Source organism: Artemia franciscana, chromosome 5, assembly GCF_032884065.1.
Source record: "Artemia franciscana chromosome 5, ASM3288406v1, whole genome shotgun sequence".
In the NCBI taxonomy this organism is placed as follows: Eukaryota; Metazoa; Arthropoda; class Branchiopoda; order Anostraca; family Artemiidae; genus Artemia; species Artemia franciscana.
In genome coordinates, this window is record NC_088867.1 from 5,706,421 (window position 1) to 5,718,648 (window position 12,228).

The following is a 12,228-nucleotide window of genomic DNA, read 5'->3' on the forward strand; positions in this document are numbered from 1 at the left end:
ATCAAAAGTTATGAGCCTGAGAAAATTTGCCTTATTTTAGAGAATAGGGGAAAACATCCCCTAAAAGTCATAGAATCTTAACGAAAATCACACCATCAGGTTCAGCGTATCAGAGAACCCTACTCTAGAAGTCTCAAGCTCCAATCTACAAAAATGTGGAAATTTGTATTTTTTGCCAGAAGTCAGATCACGGATGCGTGTTTATTTATTTATTTTTATTTATTTATTTTTTTTCCCAGGGGTGATTGTATCGACCCAGTGATCCTAGAATGTCGCAACCGGACACATTCTAAAGGAAATCGAAATTTCTAGAGTTCAAAAGTAAGGTGGGTTGGGGGGAAGGGGTTACGTGGGAGGATCTTTCCATGGAGGAATTTATCAACAAATGATTTTTTTCAACTGGAAGTAATGAGCAGTATTAAAACTTAAAACGAACATAAGATATTACATATATAAGGAGATTCGTCTCCTCCACGATACCTTGCTCTTTACGCTAAAGTATTTTTAGTAATTTCAACTATTTATTCAACGGCCTTTGTGATTCAGGGGTCATTCTGAAAGATTTGGGACACAATTCAAGCTTTAGTGCAGAGAGTGACGTATTGACGAGGGGGTGAACCCCCTCATATACGTAATAAAAATACACAAATACAGAAGTTTGTAACGTAAGTTAATTCGTGAGGTACGCATGTTTATTACTAACAAAAACTTTCGTACAAAAAAAATCTAGTTGCATTTTTAAGTAACCGAAAATTGGAGGGCAACTAGGCCTCCTCCCCCACCGCTTTATATCAAAATTGTCCGATCAAAACTATGAGAAAGCCATTTATCAAAAAAAAAATATGCAAATTTCGTTTAATTATTCATGTGCGGTGAGCCAAAATCAAAACATCCATTAATTCAAAATGTTCAGAAATGAAATAAAAAAAAAAAGTTTTTTAACTGCAAGTAAGGAGCGACATTAAAACTTAAAAGGAACAGAAATTATTCCGTACATTAAATGGGATGTCCCCTCCTCAACACCTCGATCTTTACGATAATTTTTGTTTTGTTTTAAAAAGTAGAGTTGTAACAAAGAGTCAAACTTTAGCGTAAAGAGCGGGGTGTTGAGGAGGAGATAACCCCTTTAATATACAGAATAATTTCTGTTCGTTTCAAGTTTCAATGTCACTCCTTACTTGCAGTTAAAAATTTTTTTTTTTTTTTATTATTTAATCTCTATAGAAGAGACACTACATAAGCTGTTAATGTGTCTCAACAATAAATAAATTATGCACCTGCAGGTGGAGGGGTATATACTTCCCATGAATTTTATAACATTTCCTATTAATATACATTTTTGGAAAGAATAACAGCGAGATTGACCCTTCAAAAAGAAACTGTCTAAACACCTCAAAACTGAGTTCTGGTTAAACCCATGTTCAAACCCTAAGAATAACAATCTTCCCCGAAGAAAATCAGGTTGAGTATCATTTCTGAAATAAAATTTTTATTTTTTTAAAAATAAAAAAAAGGAAAATTTTAAGGTCACACTGAAAAAGATCTGTCTTTGTTTTCAAGTCTTCTTTTATTTACCTTCGACATCTAGAAACAAGCATTTTAACTTTTTCCCTTGTGTTCACAATCACCTACATCTTTAATACCATTAAAACTCCCATTATTTGAAGAGAAATTCCGAAGATTTGCTTAAGCAAATGCAAGGGGGGAAGATAATCTCCCCCAAGTGATAAAATAGCTCTGTTAATGCAAAGAGAACGCTAGCGCTTGGTTGTAGTATAAACGATAATACAAATAGGGCGTTGGACAAACCATTAAACAGAAATACATTTTAAGGAAACTTAAAAAATCAAGAGATTATTATCTATACTTTATTATTAAATATATTAAAAAAATATTTATTATTAATTATTGAATAAAATGGAACCTTATTTTTTCCGCTTAACGATTGTGTCTCCGTCATTATACTTCCGTTATCCGTTATAGACACGGAATTTGACAAACCATCAAACAAAAGGAAATGTAAAAGGTAAAGAGACTATTATTTACTTATTTTATTATTTAACATAATTGAAATAATACTTTATTAATAATTATTGAATTAACAATGACAATGGTGCATTTCGGCAAAATAGTTTCGATATTTTATATAGCAGGCTTAAAAACACACAATCACAGTCTTCCAGAAGTCAATTAGGTCATGTCCACCTTTTTAACATTTTAGATTTTTAAAATTAAAGCCCTTGATTGACCTGATACCTTGCATGTAACAATGCTTTACGCTCCTCTCAAATTTTTTTGTAGAAGGAGTGATAGGAAATAGGCCCGGTCGTTTCTTCCCACTTCCCCCACTTCCTACTTCCCCAGTAGCTATTGTTTTTAATTCTGAAGCACATAATTGATCTTGTGTATTGGGAAATTTTTTTACCTGTTATGAGAACCGAATCGCCCGTTTGGAGAGTCATGAGTAATTTGGAGAGCTAAAAATTACTTGTTTCGAGAGCCAAATTGTAATGACTCGCAGTCGAACAAATCACAGTGGAGTAAGGGTAAAGAATAAAAAATGATGGGAAAGAATACGACATTGGACTTTACCCTTCCTACTTCCCCAGTAGCTATTGTTTTTAATTCTGAAGCACATAATTGATCTTGTGTATTGGGAATTTTTTTTTACCTGTTATGAGAACCGAATCGCCCGTTTGGAGAGTCATGAGTAATTTGGTGGGCTAAAAATTACTAGTTTCGAGAGCCAAATTGTAATGACTCGCAGTCAAACAAATCACAATGGAGTAAGGGTAAAGAATAAAAAATGATGGGAAAGAATACGACATTGGACTTTACAGTCTCTACTGGCGGTGCTGATCTCCGTTTCATGACCTTTCAGCCAGGAAAAGCGTTGGGGGGGGGGCAACTCTGACTGAACTAACAGATTCATACCACTAACTCCTCTTCCAAACCAAATAACCAGCGACACCAGGACTCGAAACACCCGTCCTGACGGACAATGGATTTCAAGTCTAGTGCATTAACCGTTACAGTGCGTTGCAGAATTCAATTATCATTAAGCGTAATTGATTATTACTTTTAGATCCTTATTAAAAAGACTTAAAACTACCAATGATGCTGTATCTGAGAGGGCGGTCGGGGGTATGACCCCCCCCCCCCTGTGAAATGTTTGTCCAACCTGTAAAATTGTTGATGCGTTTTAAAAAGTTTTTACCCCCCCCCCCTCCCCCCAAAAAAAATCCTGGATACGACCCTGACTACCTTTGACTGCTCATTTTTAGCAGTAACTGCTAATTTTTAGCTAAAGTATCGGAGGCTAATACTTCGGCTCGTACTGCACATATAGTACCGAAAAATATTTAAATTCCAATAAAACATTATCCACTGTTTTAGAAAAAAAATAATAATAACTGATCAAATATTGTTAATAATAACTGTCTTCTGGAATGCATCCATATGTAATCACATTTTCAATGATTGCTGTCTCAGTCCATATGGCTCTGTTATACTAGTTGAAAATTGGACCCATTATGAGCTAGTGTTGTATTTTAGACTGATACTATATGTTATGCCCGTCCTAAAGATACCCTAAACCATGCCCTACAGCTCAAGGTTCCACTTTACCTGTGCTTCAATCCTTGCGGCAGTTTCGGCAGCTAACTGATCCCTTAACATCTGCGATTGGGCAATGGAAGCCTGAGTCTGCTGCAGCTGGATTTCGAGTCGTTCACGAAGTAGCTGCACTTCATGACGTAAGCCTAGCGGTGCTGCACTACCAGTTGGAGTCATAATTGATGGTGTGAATGCAGAATTTGAAGACAGTCGTGGAATTTCGGGAAGTTCCGAAGCCTATAAATATTTCAATGCTTAAACATCATATTATAATACTTAGTATCGTATTATAATATTATATATTCGATATTTAGCCATAACTTCAACTTGCAACTTTTTCTTTATTCAACTTAAAAAAAAACAAAAAAAAAACAATATTATGTCCCAACAAAGAGCAGAGCTCGTAAGGCTGGGACAGTAAAAAGACAGAAAAAACATCAGCATTTCATCATACTAATAATTCCAAAATTTAACACGACAAAAAACAAACAAAATAAAAACGTAATACTGAAGTTAATTATAGTATTAAATATTATAATACTTAATTCTTAGTAGCAAGAACAAGCCACGCAAAACGGATGAAGGATGACAGATTGCCAAAGATTGTAGTTTTTGGGGATCCATCTGAAGCCCAACAAAAAGTAAGTCGTACCCAAGTATAGTATGAAAAGAACTCGAGGGATAATTTAAAGAAAATTGGATTTAACAGAGTGGGTTAAAAAGTGAAGCTTTTAATATATTGGGGTGGAACTTAAATGTAACGTGCCTGACTAGAAAGAATAAAATCAATAACTTAACGGTGGAACATTCAAATTACTATTTATTTGTTTTGTTTTTTGTTGCTGGTTTTAATAGAATATACTGACTGTGCAATACCTTAGGGCCTAGCGTTTTTCAATATGCAGAGGGATCTTCAGGCCTATCCCCTGAAGTTAAGCTTTTAACGATTTAATTCATATATTTCTATAATTCTGGTACTTGGAACCTGCTTTCCGCTGTTTTTTTTTCAAAATTTTGGCCTTCCAGAAGAAAATCCCCCGCATCTTTTTGCCCTAAGGTCAGTTTCCTGTCAGATCCATGTTTCTCAATGATAGAAAAACACTTAAAATGTTAGATCTGGAACACAGCGTGAACAATAGGGGAGGACGGTAAAACAATATTAAACCTTCCAGAAATCGGCATTCAGTTCAATATATTTTTTGAAGAATAGAAATGAGTTTATTTAAAATTGAATTTATTTTTGATATAGTATCTATTCTACTTATGCATAGCACAAATTACCTATCTGTAAATTACCGTAGCATAACAAGAGTTCTTGAGAATAAATAGAATTTGAAATTGTCAATCAGAAATTTTCTGTGACCCTATAAACTAATTTAAATAATCCATAATCAGATACATTCAATTTCAACATCTAAACTCAGCAAACACGACAAGGGCGTAATTTGCTATGGGGCACGGGGGCAACGGCCCTCCCAAGCCTCAATCCCCTCAGAACTCAGGTTGTCTAACCGAGCTAAAATTTAATTTCTTCAGATATGTTATCAAAACTAAGATAAGCCTGTATAATTCAAGCGTCCACAAAAACGGGCCACTTTTCTCTAAGATATCTTTACCTTTATGATACTATATTTCAGTTTTTATTGTCATTTTCAATGGATTTAGGAATTCCAACTTTGCCCCCCCCCCTTGGATTTTGATGAAGTTACGCCACTGAAGCAAGAGAGCCACGTGTAAAAATGCAAAGGGGGAGCGGCAACTACTACCAGGTTTTTTATTATTTTTCTTTAACAGGATTTGAATAGTAATATGTCTCATTATTTTCTTTTGATAAACTTCTTAAATATATTTTTGTTTCCCTGGGGGAAGGGGGTCAGGCACCAATATCAGCAATAAAATAATCGTCCTAAGAAAAAAGCTCAAATGCAGTAAGTTTTTCTCAAGCTTTAAGATAATAGCTGGATGTGATAGCTGCTAAATACCCTTTCTACTATTCTTGCGAATGGTTAGGGTCCGGTTATCCCATCACGTCTAATGAGAAGCCATGAGAGAAGTCGGTGGTTTTTCTATCTTTAAGCACTGAATCTAAATAAATTGTATAACTAGAAAATATTTCCATTATTATTTAGACTGAAGGTCTACCTTTCATTGTAGCAAATAGTGTGAAACTTTTACGGGCTAATAAACTCATCGACAAAATCTCGACGGTAAGTCCTTAGACCTATCTAACCTGATCCATACCTGAAATCCCCGACTTTCTAAAAAAATTTTTTTTTTGATATTTGTAAGATTTTTTTTTTGATATTTGATATTTGCAAATTTTTTTGATATTTGTAATTTTTTTTTTTGATATTTTTTTTTGATATTTTTGTCAGTGTTGCTACATTGGAACGTTTGATTAACAAATAACCAAAACCAATTAATTAAATTTGATAGCGCCTTACGTCCGTAACTAATGTCAAAACTGCATAACTACCGTAGCAGTGTTTTAACGCCACCACGGTTTTACGCCACTTTATGTTTTCCGCCACCTTTTAATTCAGGTAGGTCAGAACAGACATAAATGTAGACATAGACATAGACATATACATAGAAATAGGCATAGACATAGACATAGACATAAACATAGACACAGATATAGACGTAGACATTGACATAGACATATACTAACCTAACCTGTCTATTCTGACCTAACTAGTCCTCTTGATGATGCAAGATTTCCTGGGTGGCGAAAAACATACGGAGGTGGAAAACCGCAGTGGCATTAAAACACCCACACCCATAACTACATATACAGGTCTGATACTTTAGTGATAAACAGATGGCGCTGTCATTAGTAAATCAAATATATCAAACAGTTCGTGGTAACGAACTGTAGTAAGGAGCGACCCGGCTTAATAGTAACCAAAACTCTACAAAATGGAATTTTGGTACCAATAGCTACATCAAAAGAATCGCATTTTAATGCTGATTTTAAATATATAAGTTTCATCAAATTTAGTCTTACCCATCAAAAGTTACGAGCCTGAGAAAATTTGAGTTATTTTAGAAAATAGGGGAAAACACCCCCTAAAAGTCATAGAATCTGAACGAAAATCACACCATCAGATTCAGCGTATCAGAGATTCACCCTACTGTAGCAGTTTCAAGCTCCTACCTACAAAAATGTGGAATTTTATATTTTTTGCCAGAAGGCAGATCACGGATGCGTGTTTATTTGTTTTATTTTTTACGCTTTTTTATTTTTAACGCTAAAGTTTTTTACTGTTTTAAACTGTAGAGTTAAGAGAAAGAGTCAAACTTTAGCGTAAAGAGCGGGGCGTTGAGAAGGAAAAGCCCCTTTCATATACGGAGTAATTTCTGTTCGTTTTAAGTTTTAATGTCGCTCCTTACTTTCATTTAAAAAACTTGTTTTTTTATTTAATCAACTTATAATACCAATGAAATCTATGGCTTCAAGAGTTGCATTATGCTTTTTTTTTGAAAAACCCAACAGTGCAAATATAATTCATTTTTAAGCCAATTTGATTAGACCAATTATCCTTAGTTCAAGGCCAAAGTGGTTCTTTCCTCTACACACAAATTTTAGTGATTGATGATAAGCTCATGAAATTAACATTATTAAATCTAAGATATTAATTATGATATTATTGATCAATTTGATTATTATCATATACTTGAATATGGATTCTAAAGACATTTCTGGTTTATTTAAGTTTCAATTTTCTCCAGAAGCTACTTTTGAGAATGTAAGTGTCGAGTTGCTAATCAATATTCTTCGTATTCTGTTCGTTTAACACCTTTGTAGATTTCTTTGATCCTGCTACAAGCTAATCAACTTCTGATTTTACCAATCAAAAATAAGCAAGAAATATTGTAAAAAACGTAAAATATAAAAGGGCAGTTTTGGCAACCACACGTTCAGGCGAATTCGATTGCTCTCTTCGTCACGTATAAAAGAATTTGAATTCTTTTGGGATTACGCATTGTAAGATTAATATGCTCAGAAAGAAAGTGATAATAAGAATTGAAAAGAAACAAATGAAAGAAAAAATGAAAGAAAAAAATGAAAAGTTTAACTGTGTGAGGGATCAAACAGTTTGTGGTAACAAGCGACTCGGCTCAAAAGTAACCAAAAGTCTAAAAAACAGAATTTTTCATAACAATAGATACATCAAAGAATTGAAGTTTTATGATGATTCCAAATATATAAAGTTCATTAACTAATGACACGGGTCAAAAGTTACAGGCCTGAGAAAATTTGCCCAATTTTTGAAAAAAGGGATAAACATCCCAAAGGTCAAACAATCTTAATGAAAATTACACCACCAAATTTAGTATATTAGAATAAGTTTCAAGCTCTTACATACAAAATGTAGAATTTTTCATTTTCTACTATATACAAAAATATGGCTCCTATATACAACAAGAGCTAAGAGCTCATATGGCACTTGTGACGAGGCAAGAAGAGCTAAGAGCTAAAAGCTCATATGGTATGAGCTCTAACAAAATTCTAAGAATCAATAGATTGATTAAAAAGGAAAATCAGAGGCTTAATGTCAGCTATGAGTCACGATGTCCTTCAAAATATCAAAATTCATTAAGATCCAATCACCCACTCCCAAGTTATAAATACCTAATTTTTCCTCTCCCTTTAGCCCCCCCCCATGGTCGAATCTGGGAAAACGACTTTATCAAGTCAATTTGTGCGGCTCCCTGACACGCCTACCAGTTTTCATCGTTCTAGCACGTCCAGAAGCACCAAACTCGCGAAATCATTAAACCCTTCCCCCCAACTCCCCCAAAGAGAGCAAATCCGGTACGGTTACGTCAATCACGTATCAAGGAAATTTGCTTATTATATCCACCAAGCTTCATCCCGATTACTTCACTCCAAGTGTTTTCCAAGATTTTCCCCCTCCAACTCCCCCCAATGTCAAAAAATCTGGTCGGGATTTAAAATAAGAGCTCTGAGACATGAATTCTTTCTAAATATCAAATTTCACTAAGATCCGATCACCTATTCGTAAGATAAAAATGCCCAAATTTCCACGTTTTCCAAGAATTCCGGTTTCCCCCTCCAACTCCCCCCAATGTCACAGGATCTGGTCGGAACTTAAAATTAGAGCTTTAAAGCACAAGATCCTTCTAAATATCAAATTTCATTAAGATCTGGTCACCCTTTCGTAAGTTGCAAATACCTCATTTTTCCAAATTATCCCCCCCCCCCCAACTCCACCAAAGAGAGCAGATCCGGTTATGTCAGTCACGTATCTTAGACAGGTTTTTATTCTTCCCATCCAGTTTCATCCTGATCTCTCCGCTTTAAGTATTTTCTAAGATTCCCCCCCCCCCCCCAAATGCCTCCCCCCCCAAATGACACTGGATCCGGTTGAGATTTAAAATAAAAGATCTGAGTACGAGGTACTTCTAAATATGAAGTTTCATGAAGATCTGATCACTCCTTCGTAAGTTAAAAATCCGCCATTTTTTCTAATTTTTCAGAATTACCCCCCCCCCCCCCAATAGAGCGGATCCATTCCAATTATGTAAATCACGTATCTAAGATTTCTGCTTATTTTTCCCACCAAGTTTCATCCCGATCCCTCCAATCTAAGCGTTTTCCATGATTTTAGGGTCCCCCACCCCAAACTCCCCCCAATGTCACCAGATCCGGTAAGGATTTAAAATAAGAGCTTTCAGACACGATATCCTTCTAAATATCAAACTTCATTGAGATCCGATCATTCGTTCGTAAGTTAAAAATACCTCATTTTTTCTAATTTTTCAGAATTACCCCCCCCCCCAACTACCCCAAAGAGAGCGAATCCGTTCCGATTATGTCAATCATGTATCTAGGACTTGTGCTTATTTTTCCCACCAAGTTTCATCCCGATCCCTCCACTCTAAGTGTTTTCCAAGATTTTAGGTTTCCCCCTCCCAGCTCCCCCAATGTCACCAGATCAGGTCGAAATTTAAAATAACAGCTCTGAGACACGATATCCTTCCAAACATCAAATTTCATTAAGATATGATCAACCATTCGTAAGTTAAAAATACTTCATTTTTTTCATTTTTTTCCGAATTAACGGGCCCCCGACTCCCCTCCCAGATGGTCAAATCGGGAAAACGACTATTTCTAATTTAATCTGGTCCGGTCCCTGATACGCCTGCCAAACTTCATCGTCCTAGCTTACCTGGAAGTGCCTAAAGTAGCAAAACCAGGACCGACAGACCGACAGAATTTGCGATTGCTATATGTCACTTGGTTAATACCAAGTGCCATAAAATAGTGGAATTTTTCAGATTGGAGGGCAGCTGCGGAACTGCCCTCCAATCTTTTTGGTACTTTAAAAAGGGAATTAGAACTTTTAATTTCCATTCGAACGACCATTAATTTCCTCTCTCGATATTTTATAGCCACTTGTTCGATTTGCTCACAAAACAACAAATAAACACATATCCATGATCTTTCTTCTGGCTAAAAATACAAAATTCCAAATTAGGAATTTGGAACATCTGCAGTAGGGCCCTCTGATATGCTAAATCTGGCGGTGTGATTTTCATTAAGATCGCTTGACTTTTTATGGGCGTTTCCACCATTTTTCGAAAATCTGACAAGTTTTCTCAGTCTCGTTGCTTTTGGTGGTTAACATTAAACTTGACAAACTTTATATATTTGGAATCAGCATAAAAGCCAAATCTTTTGATATTGTAATTGATTCTTTTTTCAGAGTTTCGGTTACAATTCGGTCGAGTCGCTCCTTACAGTTTGTTACTACGACATTCCATGAATTTGTCATATTTGATGACAAATTCATATTTGACAATGTCATATTTGACATTCCATGAATTTGAAGGCTAAAACCACATTTTCCTTTGGTGTTCTACGCACAAACCGGAGAATAAGATAACTACGGGAAATTTTTACAACAAGATAGGAAAATGTTTCCAATTGCCTGATTTAGTTGGCGTTTTGTCTGTAAACGAGCAAATGAAAATGTGGCTTAAAAAGACAGTCATTAGTATCTAAAGGAACAGCCTACGCGTTTTATTAACATGGCAGGAGTAGAAAAACATATTTATAATAATAAACAAAAATAATAATAAAACGAGTTTATTTTCAAACGCCTTACACGGTCATGCCGATCAGCGGCAGTTCTTGTAATAAAAAAGCAATAAACATATATGAAAAACCTATACAAAAATATATGAAAATCTCAGCCATAGCCATCGCCATACAAAATTATGCATCGATATGAAATATCACAGATTCAAACTAAACAGTCAAAGTCAAATGATCAAGAATAATAATAAAATAAAAAAAAAGTATATACAATTATAGACGATTGGGTACAGAATTAAAAATCCTGACGAACAAGGGAACGAAACTACTTGGGTACTGCACATGCCGTGCTGGTACCGGCCGAATTTTCGATACCGGTTGAGCTGCATGTCGCGGAGGCCTTTGGCGCGAAGGAATATACTCAGGGAGAGGATTTCACTAAGCCATGGATTTAAAAAATACCAATACCAAATCTAAAACATAATTCATCACGACGTGTTGAAGATGCATAACTTCTTATTATTGAGGCGAATATGTAAATATTGATTTCTCTCATTGTAAGGTAATAACAAAGGTAATTTAGCAATTAAACAGTTAGTAATAGTTAAAAATAGTTAAAGCTACTTTAGAAGCGTAGGTAATTTCGAAGACCACACTGCCTCCCATAACATACAAATTATAATTTAACACTGATGAATCCTTTTATTAGACAGTGAAAACAATGAGAAAACTTCTAGATATTTCGGTCTCAATAAACAGTTACCGTCATCAACAGATAAACTCTCATTAGAGTGATCGTCATCTGAGTTTATCTGCATGACGGTCACTATATATGTGACCGAAATATCCAAAAATTTTGTCATTGTTTTCACTGTCTAATAAAAGGATTTATCCCTATAAAACTGTTATTTCTGAGCTTAACTAAGATATAGAAACAATAAAACACCGTCAACCTTTAGTTTGAGTGACATCCTCATCCAGATAATAAATCATCAAGTTGACTGAATTAAAGCGATACTTGCCAGATTTTTGATTAAAAAATAACTCTGATAAATTGAAAACGCAAAACGTGGAAAAAAAAGATCTAGAACTTTGACAGATAATACAAAATTTATGACTGCCGGTTCCAAACTGGCCAAACTGTGGGTTTCTTTTGAGCTTACACAGATTATGCCATAAAACTACCAAGGAACAAAGTTTTCTTGCTTCCAATTTTATCCTAATTTACTTCTTCAGTAGCAGGGGACTGAGCTTCACACGGTGAAGCAAACTTTAGAATTGAAAACAATGTCTAGCGTATCCTCCCGTAAAAAACCCCCCTCACGGAGCATTTTCAGCCAGCACACGATTTATGAAAAAATATGTTAAGGGGGTTAGGAGGAAGAAACAGATTTTCCACAAACCTCGATCTATCTAGACCGTTTTCCACACCAGAATAACTTAATACGCCAATTTAAAAAATAGAGTTATTTAGAAAAAAATATGCACACATATAAACACATGTATATACACACACACACCCACGCACACACACAAACTCACACTCA

At 35.2% G+C, this 12,228-nt stretch overlaps 1 protein-coding gene and 1 long non-coding RNA gene across 14 annotated transcripts in view; one reads left to right on the forward strand and one right to left on the reverse strand.

Annotated features, from left to right (window-relative positions):
• The window catches only part of LOC136026924 (capon-like protein), a 235,660-nt gene that overhangs the window by 29,306 nt on the left and 194,126 nt on the right, over nt 1-12,228 (reverse strand). For all 11 annotated transcript variants that reach the window (XM_065703771.1, XM_065703760.1, XM_065703761.1 and 8 more), the window contains one exon: nt 3,628-3,852. In XM_065703771.1, the coding sequence (XP_065559843.1) occupies nt 3,628-3,852 (225 nt within the window). The remainder of the gene's footprint in view (nt 1-3,627; nt 3,853-12,228) is intronic.
• The window catches only part of LOC136026925 (uncharacterized), a 122,215-nt gene that overhangs the window by 4,074 nt on the left and 105,913 nt on the right, over nt 1-12,228 (forward strand). The window lies entirely within an intron of this gene.